This window comes from Myxine glutinosa, chromosome 1, assembly GCF_964187855.1.
Source record: "Myxine glutinosa chromosome 1, kmMyxGlut1.1, whole genome shotgun sequence".
NCBI classification, from domain to species: Eukaryota; Metazoa; Chordata; class Myxini; order Myxiniformes; family Myxinidae; genus Myxine; species Myxine glutinosa.
The window spans coordinates 322,159,752-322,179,721 of NC_136261.1; the positions used below are offsets into that span (position 1 = coordinate 322,159,752).

The following is a 19,970-nucleotide window of genomic DNA, read 5'->3' on the forward strand; positions in this document are numbered from 1 at the left end:
GGGCTACCCGATCCACACCCGGGATCCTCAGGCACCCACTCACAACTACCGGCTCCCAGAGCCCACCTGCGGCCTCACCTGGCCGACATCCTCACAGTGGTGGAGTGCCCAACCAACTACACACACTAACAGGCTACACGCCCAGCCATTTCCACAACACTAATGCACCCATTCACAACACCATTCTGCAACCGCACCACAAATGCCAATATCCAACCACAATTTACCTGCACCCTCTACCTAACACTTACACTACCCGCCCCGGGTGCTCGTGAAAGGGGTCCACTCTTCCCCCATCCACACCTTCGCACCATGCACACCACTCCGTACCACTCACTCCAACTCTCTCCACACACCTGTACCTGCACACCTGTGCTCTCACACCTGGTGCCACCTGCACCCTTCTCTCCCCAAGCGCATTCGCGCTGATCCACTCACTCACTACTCATACACTGCTCCACACACCTGTCCAGTTGCACACCTGTGCAATCACACCTGTCCAGTTGCACACCTGTGCAATCACACCTGTTCAATTCTCACTCACACGGCATCATCTCAGCTAACTACTCCCTTCTGAAACTTGCGCTTCCCAGTCGTCCCTTTAAACTATTGCGCTCCCACGTCATTATCATCCATACTAATCTACCTGCGTCCCCACTACAGGTATCAGTCACTAACTAAACTTAACGTTACCTAATGTCATCTTCGCTAGATCCCTACACACCATATCCTAACCCACCCGGGCTAGTTTTCACTGCCATACACCCCATAAGCTATTGCTCCTTTGCCCCCCACATGGGAAGGGTGGCAGGGATGCCATCCCACCACATCGGGGGTCTCTCACTACCAATTTTGCACATCAAATTTCAACAAATCAAAAATTTGGCCAATCACTGCCCATCATCTGCCAATCACTACTGCCAATCCTTTGCCAATCATCAAATTTTGTTTTTCTCTAATTTTGGGTCCAAAACACTAACCTCATCACCCAGTCTACTCACTAATACCTCTCGGTGCGCCAATCCCTGTCCAAAGCCCGGTTTCGTAAAGCCAAGCAATGGATGCTGGTTGTTTTGTGCCAGCGGCTGGATGCGTCCGGCACTCGGTGCAGGGACGGGGGCTTACCCGGGCCGAGATCCCACGCATCACCTCGGCGTGGAGCCATCCAATGTCCCGATCTCGACCTGCCGGCACGTCTCAACACAACGTGGTCGCCATGACGACCCTTCCTATCCAGCCGCCCGCTCCGCCTAGTGGAGCACGGACGCGGCCGTTCAAAGCGAGGCCCGGCACGCACCGAGGGCCCGATTCGGCTATAAGTCGTTCTAAACTCTTTCCCGTCTAACGTCGATGCTTCACCTGCTTGCTTACATTCCGCAGCCCGTTCCTTGCTCACACATCCAGCCGTTTCCATGCCCCTCGTACCTTTCCTTACACACCTCGGTACACCCATTCCACTCACAGCCTTGGTCACACACCTGACCACCGAACACTTTGGCACACATTCGTTGCTTGCACACCTCACCAATACACCTCTTCGAGCCCCCTCCTCGGTCACCTCCTCTGTGACAATCACAGGTGTGCCCTCATTCGCACACCCAACCACGTGCCTCACCACCAACTCCAGCGTGCATTCCCACTCACGCTCTACCATTCCAGGTGTGCATCCTTCCATCCCAGGTGTACATCCTCGCTCACCTGTCACAACTAACTCACGCTCCATGTCACTCTCACTACTTTCACCTCCACTCGTGACAACGCACTCACCCTTACTCTTGACAGCACACTCTTTCTCCATGCACCTGTCCGTCACACACCTTTCTCGCGCACACTCTCCCGTTACACCCTCTGTAACACTCACCACAGGTGGACACTCTTCCTTACTTCTGACAGCGCACTCTTTCCTCATGCACCTGTCCGTCACACACCTTTCTCGCGCACACTCCTGCGCACACTCTCCCGTCACACCCTCTGTAACACTCACCACACCACGCTTCCATGTGCTCCCTCGCACACGCGCTACGACCGACTCATTCTCGCCAACACCCTCACTCCTGGGCACACACTTTTTCCTCACACACCCCAGAGTCGGACTTTCTCGCACACCTCCTCTTTCGCACACCAGACCTGTCACACACCTCACCAACGGCCTTTCACGAACATCCGGGTCTATCTCGACCCCCAAGCCTCTTAAATCACCTGGCGCATCATACGCACGACCATATTGGTCACCACTTACACCGGATCCTCTTCCTCTTCGCTTCTCCTCCATCACCTGCGAATCCCTCATCCGGTTAATGAGCACATCATCACGATCCAAACACAGACTTTGGACCAATTCTTTTATCTCCTCTTTTATCTCTTTCTTATCCTCTCTCCGTCGCTTTTTAATTTCGCTCACCCCTTCTTCCACTTCTTCTAATTTGTGCCTCACCTCTTTTATTCCCCGGTACGTCTCCTCAAGCTCATCCTCTAAGGCTACCTTGACCGTTTCCAGGTGCGTCCTCACCTGCCGGTCCTTCGTTTCCATTACCTCTATCACCTCGTCCAACCTCGTTGTCAGTCCCTCACGTACCATCTGACATTCCTTCTTCGTCGCTATCAAGTCGTCTTTTAGTTCTTTCTGTGTCGCTTTTAAACCTCCTAATACCGCAGTGTTCCTTTGAACCTGCTCCACTAACTCCGTTTGTCCCACCGTCAGCTGCTCCACCTCCTGCGTCAGGTCCTCTATGCCCCCTTGTAACTTTACAGTCCCCTTTCTCACCTCCTTTTCCATGTGCTCCTCACAGTGCCTCACCTCCTCGCGCACTCCTCCGACCTCCTCACTCACTCCTCTTCTGATCTCCTCTCCCATCACTTGCATCTCCTGCCCAGATGCCACCCTCATCTGCTCCATTTCCTCCCTGTGAGCATCCAGTTTGGTTTCTACCCCCATTCTGACCCCCTCTATCTGCTGCTCCATTTGTTTAACTTCCCTTTCCGCTTGGTCCCTCATGTCCCTCAATTTGCCTTCCATACTGTTTTCTAACCCCTCTAACCCTTTTTGCATCCCTTCCATTTGATTCTCTTGAGCGGCCATTCTGTTTTCTACCCCCGTTAACCCATGTTTTACTTCTTTTATCCCGTTGTCTAACCCCTCAAAATTTTTGTCTAACTTCCCAAATTTCTTGTCTAACTCCTCAAAATTATTGTCTAACCCCTCACTGGTACCCCTCGCTTCGTCCCTCATTACCCCCAATTGCTCACTCCGAGCCCTCGCTTCGTCCCTCATTACCCCCATTTGGCCCTCCAATCGCTCACCCTGAGCATCCATCCGGTTTCCCATTACCCCCATTTGGCCCTCTATTCGTTCCATAAGGGCCCTCATTTGCAACATAAAAAGGTTCGGATCCACCAGGGGCGCTGCCACGGTCACGGGCGCGGTGACCAGCGAGGCGCCATTTTGCGCGTCTGCTACCCTCGCTGCTTCGCTCTCCTCACGTCCCTCAATTTGGTCCTGGACCGACCCTGCCTCACTCTCCCCTACCGGACCCCAGCCGTCTTGATCCGCCATAGCGCGACTTGCAAAATTCGAGTTTCGTAAAACAAAACAAATTTCGGCCGCTCCAAATTTTGACCAAATTTTTTTTTTTTCCTCTATTCGTTTTTTTTTTTTTTCCAAAATTTGGTCGGGCCTCGAATCTCACTCCCGACACCAATTGTTACAGATACGACTTTGATGGTATGGTGGGCCGAGCGGGATGGCCGCCGTATCCGTACAAGTTACCCCGATTGCACCCGGGGTTGACTAATCGCGCTATGCTGGCTCAATAAGAAAAAGAAGACACCCGGCTGGATTACAATCACACAATACGACACCAGGGGTTCAGTTCTCAAGACCTCCGGAGGAGGTTATATTAAGGCGGAAAAGGTTAGATTACAGGGACAAGAGGGAAACATAGGAAGGTGGGCACTTAGACACAACCTTATATTAACCCTAGACAGACCACAGATAAACGGGACAACGCTGACTCACACGGGATTTGATGGCAAGGAAAGCGGCAGTCGATGGCTCAGGTGCACCTGGCTCCGGGACAGAATCACGTACGGTGGTGTCCAGCAGATGCGGGGAGGTCGCTCAGCGCTCGTGGGTCGCGACTTTGGTGGAGATGCCGGGGAGGTCGCTCAGCGCTCGGGAGGGTGGCGTCTTGTCCTTCCAAGCTCGGGGCGCATCTCTCTTTACGTCCGGCGCGGGGCCGCGTATATCTCCGGCGGGGAGTGACACGCCCTCGGCTCGTTAGCGCCGCCCCAGATGGCATCGGCCCATGGCTTCTCATTGGGTGCGGGGGTTACCGGCTCCGCCCTTGACGAGGGGCCGACAGGGAGCCCCTTCGTGGTAACCCCGTGGAGCGCGTGGTCAATGGTGGCTAACCGAGCCGGAAGGAGGACGCCCACTCCCCATGCCGTCACCGCGCCGCCCCCCTCTTTTGTTGTTGTTGTTGTAGTTGGCGCTTCTTCATGGGGAAGAGATGCGGAGAGGTATGGGGAGGTCCTAAACTTCCTAACAGGTGCCATATAATCACATTCTGGTGCAACGAAGAGTCATAATTAATGGAAACAAGTCCTTAACTGACATAGATTAAGAATAACTAGCAAGATGTCCTATAATTGTCTACGTGTGGTGCGGGGGACCTGGGCACGACATTTAATGGGGGGATGAAGGGGAAGATCGGCTCTAATGGGTGTTGTTTACAGACAATGGGACTAGGGAATGGGGTAAGGGAGAGTTGGGGAGTATCGGAGAAAATAGGGGAATATTTACAAGCGGATATGGAGGCCAAATTCCATATTCGCAACAATATATATATATATATATATATATATATACATGTATATATACATGTGTATATATACATGTGTATATATACATGTGTATATATACATGTGTATATATACATGTGTATATATACATGTGTATATATACATGTGTATATATACATGTGTATATATACATGTGTATATATACATGTGTATATATATATATATATATATATATATATATATATATATATATATATATATATATATATATATATGTATATATACGTATATATATATATATATACCGATGTTTAATTTTGAGTGTTTAGATTTTTACCAATTAATATTTTAAGCATTACCTAATTATTACAGTGTGCAATACCTCTGTTATTATTACATTGCCATTTAACCACTCCAGGAAAACCTAACGTTGTATGCTCGTTCTCAATTTTAACCTCACACATGCAATGTACACTGAATGCCGCACTCACTGTACGTAGAGCCAGCTGTGTTTGCAGAGATGTAAATACCTGTTTCACTCGTTACCTTTTTTTGCACATTAATATAACTGTGTTTTTAACCTTTATTTTTATATAACTTTCACATATTAATGATGGAAATGTTATTCATCGGTCCGAGTGTGTGATCCTTGACGTTTATAAACATTTACTGATAAAAATCAAATCCTGCCAAACTTTTTAATGAAGCATTCAAATAACTACATTTTAACACATTATACGTGTTTGCTAGTGGGCACAGTAGAGTATGCGGGGAGTCCATTAAAATTATTTCTGTATTTTAATAACAGCTTGAGCAAAGTGAAGTCTGTGGTAAGCAAAGTGAATATGTTGGATGATGTGCGTGAGGTACATATGTTTTAATGGATTGTTATACGTATAATATAATGTAGATATGAGCATTATGAATGTGCATTAAACCCTCTAACAAGGAAGGTAGAAAGTTTGAATAGTGAGGTTGTATTGTTGGATTGACTGACTGTCTGGAGGTAGCTGAGGTTGTGGCTCTACTGATGTGGACTCATGGCCGCAGTTGTAGACTCAATGTTTGGAGAGGTTCTGGGCTGAAAGGGTCGAAACTTCTATGAAGAATAAAGCCCAGCTGATGATCCAGGCAGTGGAAAATCAATCAATTGCTTACAGGTTAATAAAGTTCTTACTTTCTGTAAACCACTATTTTGAGGCTTGCAATTAAGATAAGTACAAGGTGTTCAAGAATTTGTGTAATTTACAACATCCTATAAATTTTAATACAGCACAATGCTGTGTGTGTGTGTGTGTGTGTGTGTGTGTGTGTGTGTGTGTGTGTGTGTGTGTGTGTGTGTGTGTGTGTGTGTGTGTGTGTGTGTGTGTGTGTGTGTGTGTGTGTGTGTGTGTGTGTGCGTGCGCTTGTATACAGAGATAAAAGAATCTGAATAAAGGAACAAGCTGATGCTTATTTTACATGTACAGTATACTAAAGCTCTCATATCAGTTATTTTTGCTTTGATTTTTATGACTTTCATATTTAACATGAGCTTGCACAAATTTTCTTTCTATCTTTATAATCTACTTTTGCAGAACGGCCTGTTCCAGCGCACTTCCAACAGATCCCATCGTCTGCTTTGAATGAAGTCTTCATTGGTGAATCTCTTTCTTCCAGGTACAATTTATTCATTTTGGTCATTAATTGTAATTCGATTTATTGTCAGGTTTGGAGAATACAAATATTAGAAGCTTGTAGGATAAAATATTTTTGATAAGATCAAAGAGACAAAGATGGAGGACATTATTTTGGTGTGTTCATAAGGCGGCAGGAAGGGCACCCGGCCATAAAACATCGCTTCAAAAAAGGGACCACGGTGCCCGAAAAAGGCCAACCCCTGCTCTGTGGGGAAAATGGCCTCTAAAGGTGGTTCCATAAGGGAAATTGATGTTTATAAATTTATGAAAACCATTATTCTTTTCAATTGTACATGAGTTGTTTTAAGTGAAATAACCATTTTGCCATATAGAGCCTGGTGTTGGCTTAGCGGTTAGGGTGCCAGCTTGGGATCCTAAGATCCTGGGTTCGAATCCTGGTCGATCGCTGAATTAACACCAGGGGGGTTGACTCAGCCTGTCATCCTTCCGAGGTCAGCAAATTGAGTACCAGCTCACTGGTAATTCCATGTGTGTCGCAAGAGGTGACTAACAGGGTTGGCGGCAGGAAGGACATCCAGCTTTAAAACATTGCTTCTAAAAGGGGACATTGGGGACAAAGGGGACAACATTGCTTCAATAGCCGTTCTATTTCATCCATCTCAGATTTTTTTTTTTTTTTTTTTTTTTTTTTTTTGTATACAAGATCGAGGCTCGTGAAAGAGCGAACATTAATCACACAGAAAGACAAACCGACACATAAAACATAACATAGGGAGCGGTAGACAAGATGGGGAGAGAGGGGGAAGGACACAAACACAACATTTGAGAGCAGGGACCGAGAGACATGGAGACATCGAGAGATCTGAGAGAGGGTGAGGGCTTTGGGGGGGGGGGGGCGTGGGAAGGGGGCAGTGGGAGAGGTATAAAACATATGGACACTGCCAGGACTTCCAGGAAAGAAGTTGGAATTTCAAACAAGGTGGATCTGGGGTGAATTAGCGGGGGTAGAAAAGATCAAGGTTTTGGATGGGAGAAGATAAGAGATGGTGGTGAACAGCTGTTTTAAAGACCTGGAGGGAGGAGTGGGATTGAAGGGAGTGAGGGAGTTTGTTCCAGAGGCGGGAGAAAAGAGGAATGAAAGAGTGAAGGTGAGCGGAGAGCCGAGATTTCGGCAGTTTAACCATCAGAGGGTTGCTGGCAGATCTTGTGCGACCTGTAGGAATATTTGGGGAACAGAGCACAGAGAGAGCTGGGGGTGCAAGGCCGGAGAGGAGTCGGTAGAAGACAGAAAGACCACCTACCTGCCTGCGGTGAGTGAGTGAAAGGCCCTCAGAGATAGCTTCATCGCGGGAGATTCCAATAATTCTGAAAGCTTTGGTTTCAACAGCGTGAAGCCGAGCTAGGTGTGAGGCAGGAGCACCGGCCCATAGGGGAGAACAGTATTCCATTGAGCTGCGGATGAAAGCCTTGTATGTGGTGAGGAGCTCAGGTGTGCCGAGGAAGGACTTCGCACGACGGAGGATGCCCAGTCGGCGACTGGCTTTGGAGGCCAGCTTGGAAATGTGGTTTTCCCAAGAAAGATCATGGCAGATAGTGAGACCCAAAATCTTGAGCGACAGAACTTCTTGGAGAGGATTGTTGAGAAAGTAGATGGGAGGGTTGTCCAGTCGATCTTTTCGGAAAGACATAGTAAGAGTGTGAGATTTGTCAGGATTGAAAGACATGTTCCACTTGTTTGACCAGTCTGTGATTTTGTCCAGGTCTTCAGAGAGTGAGGAGGCAGCAGACTGCCGATCTGAGGGAAGAGGAATGGAGCGGCAGAGAGTGGAGTCATCAGCAAAGAGATAGAGAGGATTTTCGAGAGAGTCAGAGAGATCATTGATGAAGACCAGAAAAAGCACAGGGCCCAGAACACTGCCTTGGGGAACTCCAGCCTGAACAGGAAGAGGAGATGAGAGAAACCCATTCAGGGCCACACGTTGACGACGACTAGAGAGGAAGTCCGCCAGCCATGCGTGGAGATTTCCATGGATACCAAAGGAGGAGAGTTTGGTGAGCAGAGCGGGGTGCCAGACCGTGTCGAAGGCACGTGATATGTCGAGGGAGACAGCTCTAATTTCCTGTTTGGCATTGAGGACCTCCATCCATTGTTGAGACAGCAGAAGCAGCATGTCCAGAGTAGAGTGACCTGGTCTGAAACCAAATTGATGATCAGAGATCAAGCCATTGGAGAAGAGGAAAGATTTCATATCAGAAGCAATGATGGATTCCATGACTTTGCTGATAATTGGGAGAAGGCTGATTGGTCTGTAGTTGCTAGGATCTGTTTTTGCACCTTTTTTGTGCAAAGCGGTGATGTTGGCTGATTTCCAAGCAGATGGCAGTTGACCTTGAGCAAAAGAGAGGGTGAAGAGAACAGAGAGAGGGTGAGATAGAGCAGCAGAGCAGGATTTTAGGACCCGTGGGCTGATGCCGTCGGGTCCAGTTGCAGAATCAGAGTCGAGGGTTGACAGAAACTTTTCCACCTTGTCAGGAGGAAAGGACACGGAGTCCAGAAGCAGCAGGGTACGACTGGGTATGGTGGGTACAGAGAGGGATGGGTTTGGGACACAAGATTTAGAGGCAAACACAGAGTTGAGGCATTCAGCTTTTTCACGTGCGGAGTCAGCTGTGTAGCCGTTTGAGGTAAGGGAGGGGATGGAGGGGGAACAAACACCAGAAACGGATTTGACCAGACGCCACCAGGATTTGGAAGAGGGAGACAGATAAGAGAGTTCGGTCTTGAGAACGGAGAGATATTGTTTCCTGGCTCTCCTGAGGGTGGACACACACTTGTTTCGGGCTTTGTGAAAGGAAATGAGATTTCCTTCCGTTGGATTTGCTTTCCAGGAGACGAAGGCAAGTTGTTTCTCGGCAACAGCCTCACCACAAGATTCCGTGTACCATGGACGGGAGGAAGGGTATGACAACTGAAGACGAGATGGGATAAATCTGTGCATGAGAGAGAGCAATTTACTTTGGAAGAATTCCCAGGATGAGTTGATGTCAGAGGTGGTAGAGATGGGAGACCAGTCCAGATGATTGATGGCTGCTTGAAGACCGTGCCAGTTGGCCTGAGTGAAATGCCAGACTCGTCGACGCTGAGCAGGCTCCCTGAGGATGGTCAGAGAGATGTCCACTTTAACAAGGACATGATCAGATGATCCGATCGGAGCAGAAGAAGAGCAGCAGACATTTTCAGGGAAGTTAGTCATAACCAAGTCCAGAAGAGAAGATGTTCCGTTGACTGAGATCCGGGTCGGGAAATTGACAGATTGTGTCAGTCCCAGTGAGTCGCAGAAGTCCTTTGCTGAGGAGCCATGGCTGGTGAGAGAGGTACCCACACCCAGCCAACTGGCATGATGACAGTTGAAATCACCACATATGAGGAAGAGAGAGTTGGGATGAGTAGATAGAAGTTGGTCCATATCATCAGACAGCGAGATGTAGATGGAGTCATCACTGTTTGGTGGACGGTACAACACACATATGAACAAGAGGTGGGAGCGAAGGGGAAGCCGTAGCCAGAGGTATTCCTGGGGGTGAGGTGGAGAGAGTGCAGTGCAGGGCGAGTGAGGAAGAGAGTTTTTGATAAAGATAGCAACCCCGCCTCCAGGACGAGGCTCAGGTCTATCATACCGGAGGAGGGAGTAGCCCGGGAGAGATACTATGGAATCAGAGACATCATAAAGGAGGAAAGTTTCTGTTAAGCAGATCACGTCTGGTTTGACAGAAGCAACCTGTATGGAGAGATCAGTTAAGTTTGAACGAAGGCCCCGGATGTTTTAGGTCCATACCGTTAATGAAGAGGAAGGGGGAGCATCAGATACAGAACAGGGGGGAGGAGGGGTAGGGTAAGATGTGGAAGAGGTGGAAGAGGTAGGGAGAGCTGTTGAAGGTGTGTCAGAGATTTCAGAATAGCTCGGAGAAAGGGAAGGATGGGGCGGACAAAAGGTTTGATGGTGATTGGGTGAGCCACAATGAGGTGTTATTTGAGGAGGGGGAAGAGCGAGGCAGAAGGTTGGGGGAGATGGAGGTGAGAGTTTGAAGGGGGAAGAAGCGGGGAGGACGCTTTGAGGAGGGGGAGTGAGAGGGGGGAAATTGAGAAGCAATGAGGGTGGGGAGATTTGAAGGGGAGGGGTGAGGGGGGAGTTTGGGAGGGAAGGGACAAGGGGAGGGATTTGAAAGGGATGGGATATGGGGGAGATTTGGAGGGGAGGGGTGAGGCAGGAGTCTAGGAGGGGAGGGGCGAGGGGGCGTCTTGGCGGGGAGGGGTGAGGGGGTAGTTTAGGAGGGAGGGGGCAAGGGGGGAGATTTGAAAGGGATGGGTGATGGGGAAGATTTGGAGGGGAGGGGTGATGGGGAAGATTTGCAGGGGAGGGGTTATGGGGAAGATTTGGAGGGGAGGGGTGAGATTGGATTTTTGAAAGTGTACGATTTATGGGAAACGAACATTTATTGCAAAATGAGTTTCTTGTGACCTTCGAGTTAAAAATACGTTTAAGGACGCTGGATGGAGGATGGAGTGCAGGAGAGTTTAGGGAATGTAGAAAAAAGGCACTATAGGAGATGGATATTTTTTTTGGGATGAATTGATTTGGTGAGCAAGTCGAAACATATTAACAAAAGATATATCAGCTTTTGCAAGGAATGTCCAATATGTCAGGCCCATGAGCCTGCATGGAACGGCATCATAGTTCTAGAGAGATAAAGTATAGGCATGTAATATTTATTTGTGCACTGTACTTGATTAACTCTAAGCCTTAAACATTATAGAAAGTTTTTTTTCTGGACTTGTATCTTAAATGAGATTTTTGTCTCTTTTTATTGTGATTTTCTTCAGTGAACTGACTGGTATTGCTATTAGGCAAAGGTAACTTTGCTTGTGGTACTGTGTTCATCAGAGCTTCTTATTATGAGATTTCAATTGATGAAGGACCATGGGAAAAACAGAAGAGTTCAGGAATAAATATCTGCACTGGGTCAGGATCTACAGCATGGTAAATATTATATTTGTGAATATGTGGCTGGAACACGAGTTGTTTGATAATTTGCTTTATGCTGCATAAAAGAGTAATATTGTGAGCATTTTACCTGCAATTCAGTGTTATATTCTGATGTTTATGTTGACAAAGCGCAGACTGTCCAACCTCTGAGCTGAAGCTGGGTGGATGGGTGAGTGCTTTAGCATGAGCTGGGCCATAACGGGTGGGGTTCAGCGCCTGTCTTCTGGCCCCAAAATCCAAATGGCCAATGTATGAGCTCTCATACATTCTCACTGTTTTTTGGTCCTATTTTACAACACTGTTCTGGTCGGTAATTGCTCTGAAATTTGACCATTTACTGTAAAAAATTAACATGTTGTAAGACTTTGTACTGGGAAATGTGTAAATGTGACCTGAAGATGTGAAAAGTCTTCCAGAAGACAGTCTTGATCCACCTCTGGTTCTCAGACCTCTCTCGAGAACTATGTCAGTTATTGACAGATTCGGATGGAAATTTGTGAGCAGGAAAGGTGTGTGAGAAGGACTGATTGATTCGATTTTGGTGAAGATCTGGATACTATAATGGAATTTTTTTTTTTTAGTGATTCTTCACCATCAAGATTGAAAGGGCCAAAACGAAGTACAGCATGATATCTCAAATGGATTTGGATGGATTTGGATGAAACTTGGTGGATGAGTGAGTAGGCGACAAGAGCAAGCTAATTCGATTTTGGTTCAGTTCCAAGCTTTTTTCTGGCCTATCAGTGGGATACTAAATGTACAAGCGTTACGCCTAGGTCCCCATCGGTGAATTGATGAGTTGACAACGTGGAAGACGCAAGGCGGCCATATTGGATTTTGATGTGGCGACCCAATTTTCAATAGCGTTCTTCCATGCCTAGATACACCCACACACCAGATTAGAAGTTAGTAGGTAATTTATTTTTCAAGATATTGTGCTCACAAGGTTCAGACATATATATGGTGGTGGCCATCTTGGATTTTGACGTGGCGACCCAATTTTCAATAGCGTTCTTCCTTATGCCTAGATACACCCACACACCAGATTAGAAGTTAGTAGTTCATTTATTTTTCAAGATATTCCGCTCACAAGGTTCAGACATACATGGTGGTGGCCATCTTTGATTTTGACGTGGCGACCTAATTTTCAATAGGGTTCTTCCATATGCCTAGTTGCACCCACACACCAAATTAAAATTCGGTCCTTCACGTCCGCACGCACGCACGCATGCACGGACGGACGGACGCGCACACAGACGGACGGACGCACACATGGGTGGAGGGGAAAACCATAGTCCCCCTTTCGCTCCGCGGTGCGACGGGGGACAAAAATGAGCAGCCTGGCAGAGGTTATGCGCTCTACCGAGTGCCATTCTAATTTATTATCTTGTTTTGGCCAGGCAGTTTATTTTTGACATGTATAGAATAGAGTATGAGTGGAATAATTTGATTTGCCTTTGAATATTTGAAGGTAACGCTTAACCAAACACGAGGAAATAGTCTTGCATTCAAAAAAAAAATTCATTGAATGCTTGTTGAATGAAACGTTACTTCTGTCAGTTTTGTAAGTGGCATTATACTTTAATGATTGCATGAATAATTTTGTCCCTTTTAGGTCATACAATGTTAACAAAGTAACCAAGGAAACTGTGGAAGATGTTTTAAAGTTGGGTAAGGTAATATTTTGTTTTGACTCCAAAGCACTTTCAAAGTTCCTCTTTTAGCAATTTGAAAACAAACTTTGTGATATTGATGTATTTTACAGCTGAATTAGATGGGGATCCGACACAAACTGCATGTTTGGTTGAAAAAGGTATGTTTTTATTTTGTTTTTACTGCTCTTGTGGTCATCTGTCTTGAATTTTTACGATCAAAAAATGTATGACACAAGATTAATCTATATTCATTGAATGCTCTAGCATATTTTGAGAAAATTATACTTTTTTATGCATTCCTTGCTGTCCACTCGGAAATTGATACAGTAAACTTCAAAACAATGATTATTAATAAATATAAAATTATTTCCTTCATTCAGTCACAGAGAAGTTTTGTGCATCCCTCATTTTTGATCCTGAAGAAGTGATCATGCAGTACAGTGTGAGAGAACCAATTGTGAACAGGGTTTACTCGTGCACTCGTCCCAGAGGCTTTGCACACAGGTATGTTTGTTCACATGTATGCTTGCTTCTATTTTCCATAAGGTAAATTTTAAACATCCTTTTTCTTTTTTTGTTGGTTTAAAAAAAAAACAATTGGCCTTATTTTTGTTGCTTTAGGTTTAGAGGATCCTTCGATAATTTTGTAAAAGTTAAAACCAAGTATGAGATTCGCTTCAATAAGTTTTCTTGTTCTGTCAAGTCATGTACGACTTCTGGTAGCATTCATGATCAAATCCCTCTTTGTTTTTATGGCTCGTCGATGGAGGTATTGTTTTTGGGTTGTCAGTCCATGCATCCGTCCATCCGTGATTGGTTTTCGTTACTGCGATAACTTAAGAATGGCTGAAGGGAATTAGGTCAAACTCAGTAAAAGTATGTATCATGATGTAAAGATAAATGGATTATGATTAGATTTTGGGGCCAAGAGGTCAAAGGTTAGAGTTCCCATTAGATGAAAATTCTGTTACTGCTCTAACTTGTGAACCAGTGATGGGATTTTGACTAAACTTGGTATAAGTATAAATTATGATGAAAAGAAGAACTGATTAAATTTTGGCGTCAAAAGTCAGAGGTCATGTCAGGTAAAAATGTGATACTTGAGAACAGCTGAAGGGATTTAAATCAAACTTGGTACAAGTTTGGATAATGATGTGATAATGTGGCCACCACGTCAGAGTGCAGTTCTAGTTCTGCTTTAATTTTACTTTAGTGGAGAGACTGACTTATTATGGGAGACTGGAATGTCGCAGATAATTCCAATAAGAATAGCAGGGGGAAATTTTTTATTTAAATCTGTTATGGAAAATAACAAAACTTTAAAACAATCAGTATAAAATTTAACATTAACTGTTTATTACTCAAATGTATCAAATAGCAATATATATATATATATATTTTAAAAAATTTTAAAAATCTATTTTAATATACACATATCTATATATATATATATATATATATTGTCAAATAAATGCACAAATGTATTTCTCATCCTCTGCCCCTCCAACCTTACATCAATAATGGCTTCAATTTGAGGTTGCTTTACATTCCAAATCGTACTTTAAAGTGATTTCTAGCTTTTCTCATGAAAGCGAAATGAGAAAGAGGCATGGGTTTCCAGGGGCTCAAGCATCCTACCAGAAGTAATACTTTATGCAATTGGGAACTTCATACCATGTGTCTGAGGCTTATGGACATGCATTAGGTTTAGAAGGAGGAACAAAAAGATGTGGATATTACTCAGAACCATAAAAGAAATATGATGATGGGCTGTTGAATCGGTTATTGTCCCCCGTCGCACCGCGGACCGAAAGGGGGACTATGGTTTTCCCCTCCCTCCGTGTGTGCGTCCGTGCGTGCGTTGAACCTTGTGAGCGGGATATCTTGAAAAATAAATGAACTACTAACTTCTAATCCGGTGTGTGGGTGTATCTAGGCATAAGGAATAACACAATTGAAAATTGGGTCGCACGTCAAAATCCAAGATGGCCGCCGCCATATATGTCTGAACCTTGTGAGCGAAATATCTTGAAAAATAAACGAAATACTAACTTGTAATCTGGTGTGTGGGTGTATCTACGCATAAGGAAGAACGCTATTGAAAATTGGGTCGCCACGTCAAAATCCAAGATGGACGCCGCCATGTATGTCTGAACCTTGAGCGGAATATCTTGAAAAATAAGCGAAGTACCAACTTCTAATCTGGTGTGTGGGTGTATCTCGGCATAATGAAGAACGCTATTGAAAATTGGGTCGCCACGTCAAAATCCAAGATGGCTGCCACCATATATGTCTGAACCTTGTGAGTGGAATATCTTGAAAAATAAACGAACTACTAACTTCTAATCTGGTATGTGGGTGTGTCTCCAACCCACTCACAAATATTATCGACTTTTCCATGTTTCCTGCGTCTTCCACTTTGTCAACTCACATCACTTCATCGACGGGGGACCTAGGCGTAACGCTTGTTGTTTATGCCTCCACCCATGAATATTTTTTCTCGAACAACTTTCTACATGGGTGTCTCCTAGAAGGAGGCATTATGTTTTCAGGTTGTCCATCCGTCCATCTGTGCGGGCTAAACCTCGTTTTTCTCGGCAACCACGTGTCCGATTGAGACAAAACTTTCAGTGTACAAGAGACACCCATGTATAATGTTGTGACAATTATGACTTCATAGTAGAGGACCAGTGGTCCAGCATTGTGCTCGACCCACACATTTAATGCCTTCTCCATTGCTTTGATGTGAACGTCCCTGACCTAAGTAACCACTTTAGTGCTGGGTACTGCACTAGCCGTGACACTTTTGTGACACATCTCCTCGTTTTTGTTATGTCGCCCAGTCAACTTGTTCACACCATAGCGCCTGGCCACAAAGGCCGCACTCTCACATCTTGATAGTCGATCAAGCAGCTCTACTTTTTGGTTGAAGCTTGTGACTTTTCTTCTGCATCTTGGGAGCCGACACATATCCTGCACTACTCGTACGCCAAGGACCCATGATTGAACAATGTGCGCAAAAAGTCCACGAGCGTGAGGAATCACAGCAGGTCAAGGCAGTGGGACAAGAAGAAAGAATCACACCCAAGATACGCTGCACATAAGTCATCATGCAGGGGTTGTCGCTAGATGGAGGATGGGTGGGTGGTGGGGCCATTGTTTGTGGGGGATGGTTTATGTGCATGTGCAGCTGCTTTATGCGTTATCGGTGAGTTATTATTTTGGAACTGTTTTATGCTCGTGGCTGGTGAGGGATGTTTTATGCATGGTTGGAGGTGGTTTATGTGTGGCTCATGGAAGAGGTTTTTAGAACTGTGCTGTGTGTGCAGCTGGTGGGACATGGTTTTTGCACCTGCAAAACCGCGAATACTTGAAGCCCAAGGCAACAAATTTATAAGCAGACCACATTTTATGAACTGCGAATACACGGGGTCCGTGAATGTCGAATCAGTGAAAGTTATTTTCGACGGCACTTAAGTCACAAAATAACTCTTATGCAAAATTATTACAGACATGGACTGTATATGGAGTCCCTGGTTCTACCTCACTTTTCCCAATAATGGGATTTAAGTACTTCTTCCACTCAGGTCTTGAATTGGTCTTGGCTTGGAGTTAGCAACAACAATATGGTCATGACTGAATAAGTGACATCTATTATGTTGTGATGCATTATGAACAATTTGCTTCTTCAGGGTATCGGTACGCTCACGCTGCTGGGATGCCTGTTTGGTGCTTGATGGTGCAATCTCCTTTGAATTCAACGACGGTGCAGTGGCAACACTTGTTCTGAATCCCAACAATGCTTTACGGACATTAAACCTACGCGAATGATGAGTGACTAGTTTGTGGAGCTTTGAAGGCCTCACAAAATGGCTCTTGTTGCAGATGATGACTCCTTTATTTTACAAGTAAAATATTCTATGCACTCCTGTTGTGTGTTCTTCTGCTTGCACTCCCCTTTCTATGCAAGTCAGCAGATGTTGGAATGCAATATTTTGCTTCTTATTTTAGCACCATTTTGATTTAATACTTTTAAATGTTGTTTGTCTTGTAAATCTCCATGGTATGAACGGTTGAATCTTTCTTTTCATAGCTAATGCAGAAGTACATAGTTATTTTATCTTGTCAATGCAGAAAGGGGAAAAGGATTTGCTCAAAAATATAGAAATCATCCATCATCCATCATCCCCCAGAGTCTTAACAAACTACACCAAAGTGATAACGCTAAAAATAAAAAAAATGCAGATAAAATGTGATTAAGTTGGATTAATAGAGAAAATCAGATGATTCTCAGTTATATAAGTATTCAAACCCTTTGCTTAATAAATCCTAAATCGCTTCGGGAGCAAATTATTTGTTTGAAAGGTTACAAAACAAGTGTAATATGTTTCAACTGTATGTAATCAGTGGTTTAACTTAAAAATTAATCTCCCCACTTATCTAAAGAGTTTATAGGTGCAACTCACTTGGTTAACCAACAAGGCAAACATGAAGACCAAGGAGCGTTCCAAATAAGTCAGACATAAAATGGTGAAGCACCATTCAGGAGAGGGTTAAAATAAGATTCAGTCATTCATTATCCTTTTGAGTTTGTGAAATCCATCATTAAGAAGTGGATGACGGATCATACCACCCAGACTCTACCCAGATCAGGTCTCCCATCCAAACTCAGCAGCCGGGCAAGCAAGAAATTGGTTTGGGATGTCACCGTAAATCCAACAATGGCTTTGAAAGATCTGCAAGGCTCTGTCTGAGATGGGGATCAGTGTTCATCAATCAACAATATCCCGTTCCCTTCACAAAGCTGGCTTCTCTGGACAAGTGGCAAGAAAGAAGCCATTGCTGAAAAGACGCATTTAAAAGCTTGTATGTAGTTTGCGAAAAAGCATCTTCATGATACTGCAGGCATGTTGAGAAAAAGTTTTGTGGTCAGATGAGTCAGATCGTACATCGACGATCCCCATCAAACTTGGCAGAACTAGAGCAATTTTTACATGAAGAAAAAGGAAAGATTTCACCATTTCACCGTGCAAAGCTGGTAGAGATCTATCTAAAAAGACTCATGGCAGTCATTGCTGCAATAGGTTTTTCCACCAAGTACTTGCCCAAGGGGCTGAATACCTTTGCAACTTGTGAATTTTGATTTGTACATGTTTTTGCAGGTATTCATGATATGTAACCTCCAACGGTGGTTGGTCGTGTGCATCCTGAGGCTGCTGATTGCATCCTTTTCTGGTGTTTGGCTGTGCCGCTGATGACGCTTTGGCTGTGCCCTCTATTACCAGTCAGCTGGTGCTCATTTTGCTCACCTTGGAAGGATGACAGGCTGAGTCAACCCAACTGGTGTTAATTAAAAGGCATAACAGGGACTCAAACTCAGGACCCTAAGATCTCAAGCCAGCCACCTTAACCGTTCAGCCAACACCTGGCTTACCTCCTTCAACTATGTATAATAATAATAGTGTTTAGTTTGATCTCTTCAGTTATTTATTAAAAAGTCCATTTGTAAAAATTGTTTCTACATAATTTGTAATTCCTCTAAATGTGGCAATCTTAAGAGGGGGTGAATACTTTTGCAGGCCACTGTACCATGCCCTATGCAAGGTGTTGCTGCTGCCGAAGCAGTTACCAGGCTACAATTCTGGTCGGGTCGCCATTCCGACGCTCGTGAAGTCAAGGCAGGAATTTTGAATTTGCTCATGGGACTGTTGATAGGCCGCCTACTCTTCGCGAAGGAAAACCTTGGGATCTTTGTCGACGAGACGCCCAGTTTAACATCCATCCGAGAGACGACACACATTGACGAATCTCCCTGACAAGAAAGATCCAATGATGAAGAAAGATCCAATGCTCCGGTCCAATGATGGAGCATTTTGTAGATTTCTTAGCGGTAATAAAAAAACCAATAATTACATATTCAAGTGCTAAATATCTAGTTCAAATATCAAGTGCAACTTTTTTTTTCTTTTTTCTTTTTCAATATCGAATGCTAATTTTGAAATCGTGTTAAATTTACCCAGCCGATGATTAAAGCCATTAAATCCAACATCTGGGACAATTTACAAAAGTTCTGCTTTTCTTTTTCTTTCTTTTCCTCAAATGCTGTGATACTTGAATATGCCAGAAACTTTGAAATAATGGTTTGAGTGATTTTGTTCATCATACTGCATCAGTGTTTTGTTTCCTCATTCTCAATCTCAGGTATGTCCGTTTTATATGCAAGGCAGGTATATGGAAAATTTGGTGTTTAAATAACTCATTTAATGACTTTTTTTGTTGGTGGGATAGCATTCAAGTATCATCCATTGCATTTTTGAACTTCAAGAGATCTCTCTGTGAAAGTCATAAAAATTGACTAAATGCACTGGGCCAGCAAGACATTGGGTCTTGTGATAAGATTCAATTGGTTGTGGATATTAATGTGGTAAGTCTCTCTGTTTCTACGGTATACACTTTGTTGTGCATTATCGTATTTATTTTTTGAGTGATATGAATTGATATGAATTGAGTGATATGAATTTAAGATCGATCCTGGATTATTTTAAAACGTTTTAAAATCAGGCAGAACATTTTGTTAATTCTGTGGTTTCTGCAATAAAATTCTTGAAATGGTCATTATTCAGTCAGTATAATAGTTGTACTTATTAATACTATTGTTCACTGAAAGATTACATGGCAGGACAAGAGCCAGCTTTGCTACTGGCTGCCACTTCCAGTGAGGATTGATACATTAATCCATAAGGTTAGTGTCATGCTTGTGTTTTTACTTTGCACTCGTGAAGCTAAGCAATCGGATGCGTGCGTACATGTGGCATACTTACATACGTACC

The 19,970-nt window shown here is 44.4% G+C and overlaps 1 protein-coding gene across 6 annotated transcripts in view; it reads left to right on the plus strand.

Annotated features, from left to right (window-relative positions):
• NADK2 (NAD kinase 2, mitochondrial) overlaps window positions 1-19,755 on the plus strand; it is a 55,507-nt gene extending 35,752 nt beyond the window's left edge. For 5 of the 6 annotated variants that reach the window (XM_068096622.2, XM_078769698.1, XM_078769696.1 and 2 more), the window contains 6 exons: window positions 6,378-6,459; window positions 11,384-11,479; window positions 13,101-13,156; window positions 13,251-13,298; window positions 13,521-13,644; window positions 16,833-19,755. In XM_068096622.2, the coding sequence (XP_067952723.1) occupies window positions 6,378-6,459; window positions 11,384-11,479; window positions 13,101-13,156; window positions 13,251-13,298; window positions 13,521-13,644; window positions 16,833-16,971 (545 nt within the window). In that variant the 3' untranslated portion in view covers window positions 16,972-19,755. The remainder of the gene's footprint in view (window positions 1-6,377; window positions 6,460-11,383; window positions 11,480-13,100; window positions 13,157-13,250; window positions 13,299-13,520; window positions 13,645-16,832) is intronic. The other variant, XR_013621759.1, reaches the window with a different exon arrangement.
• The last annotated feature ends 215 nt before the right edge of the window (window positions 19,756-19,970 follow it).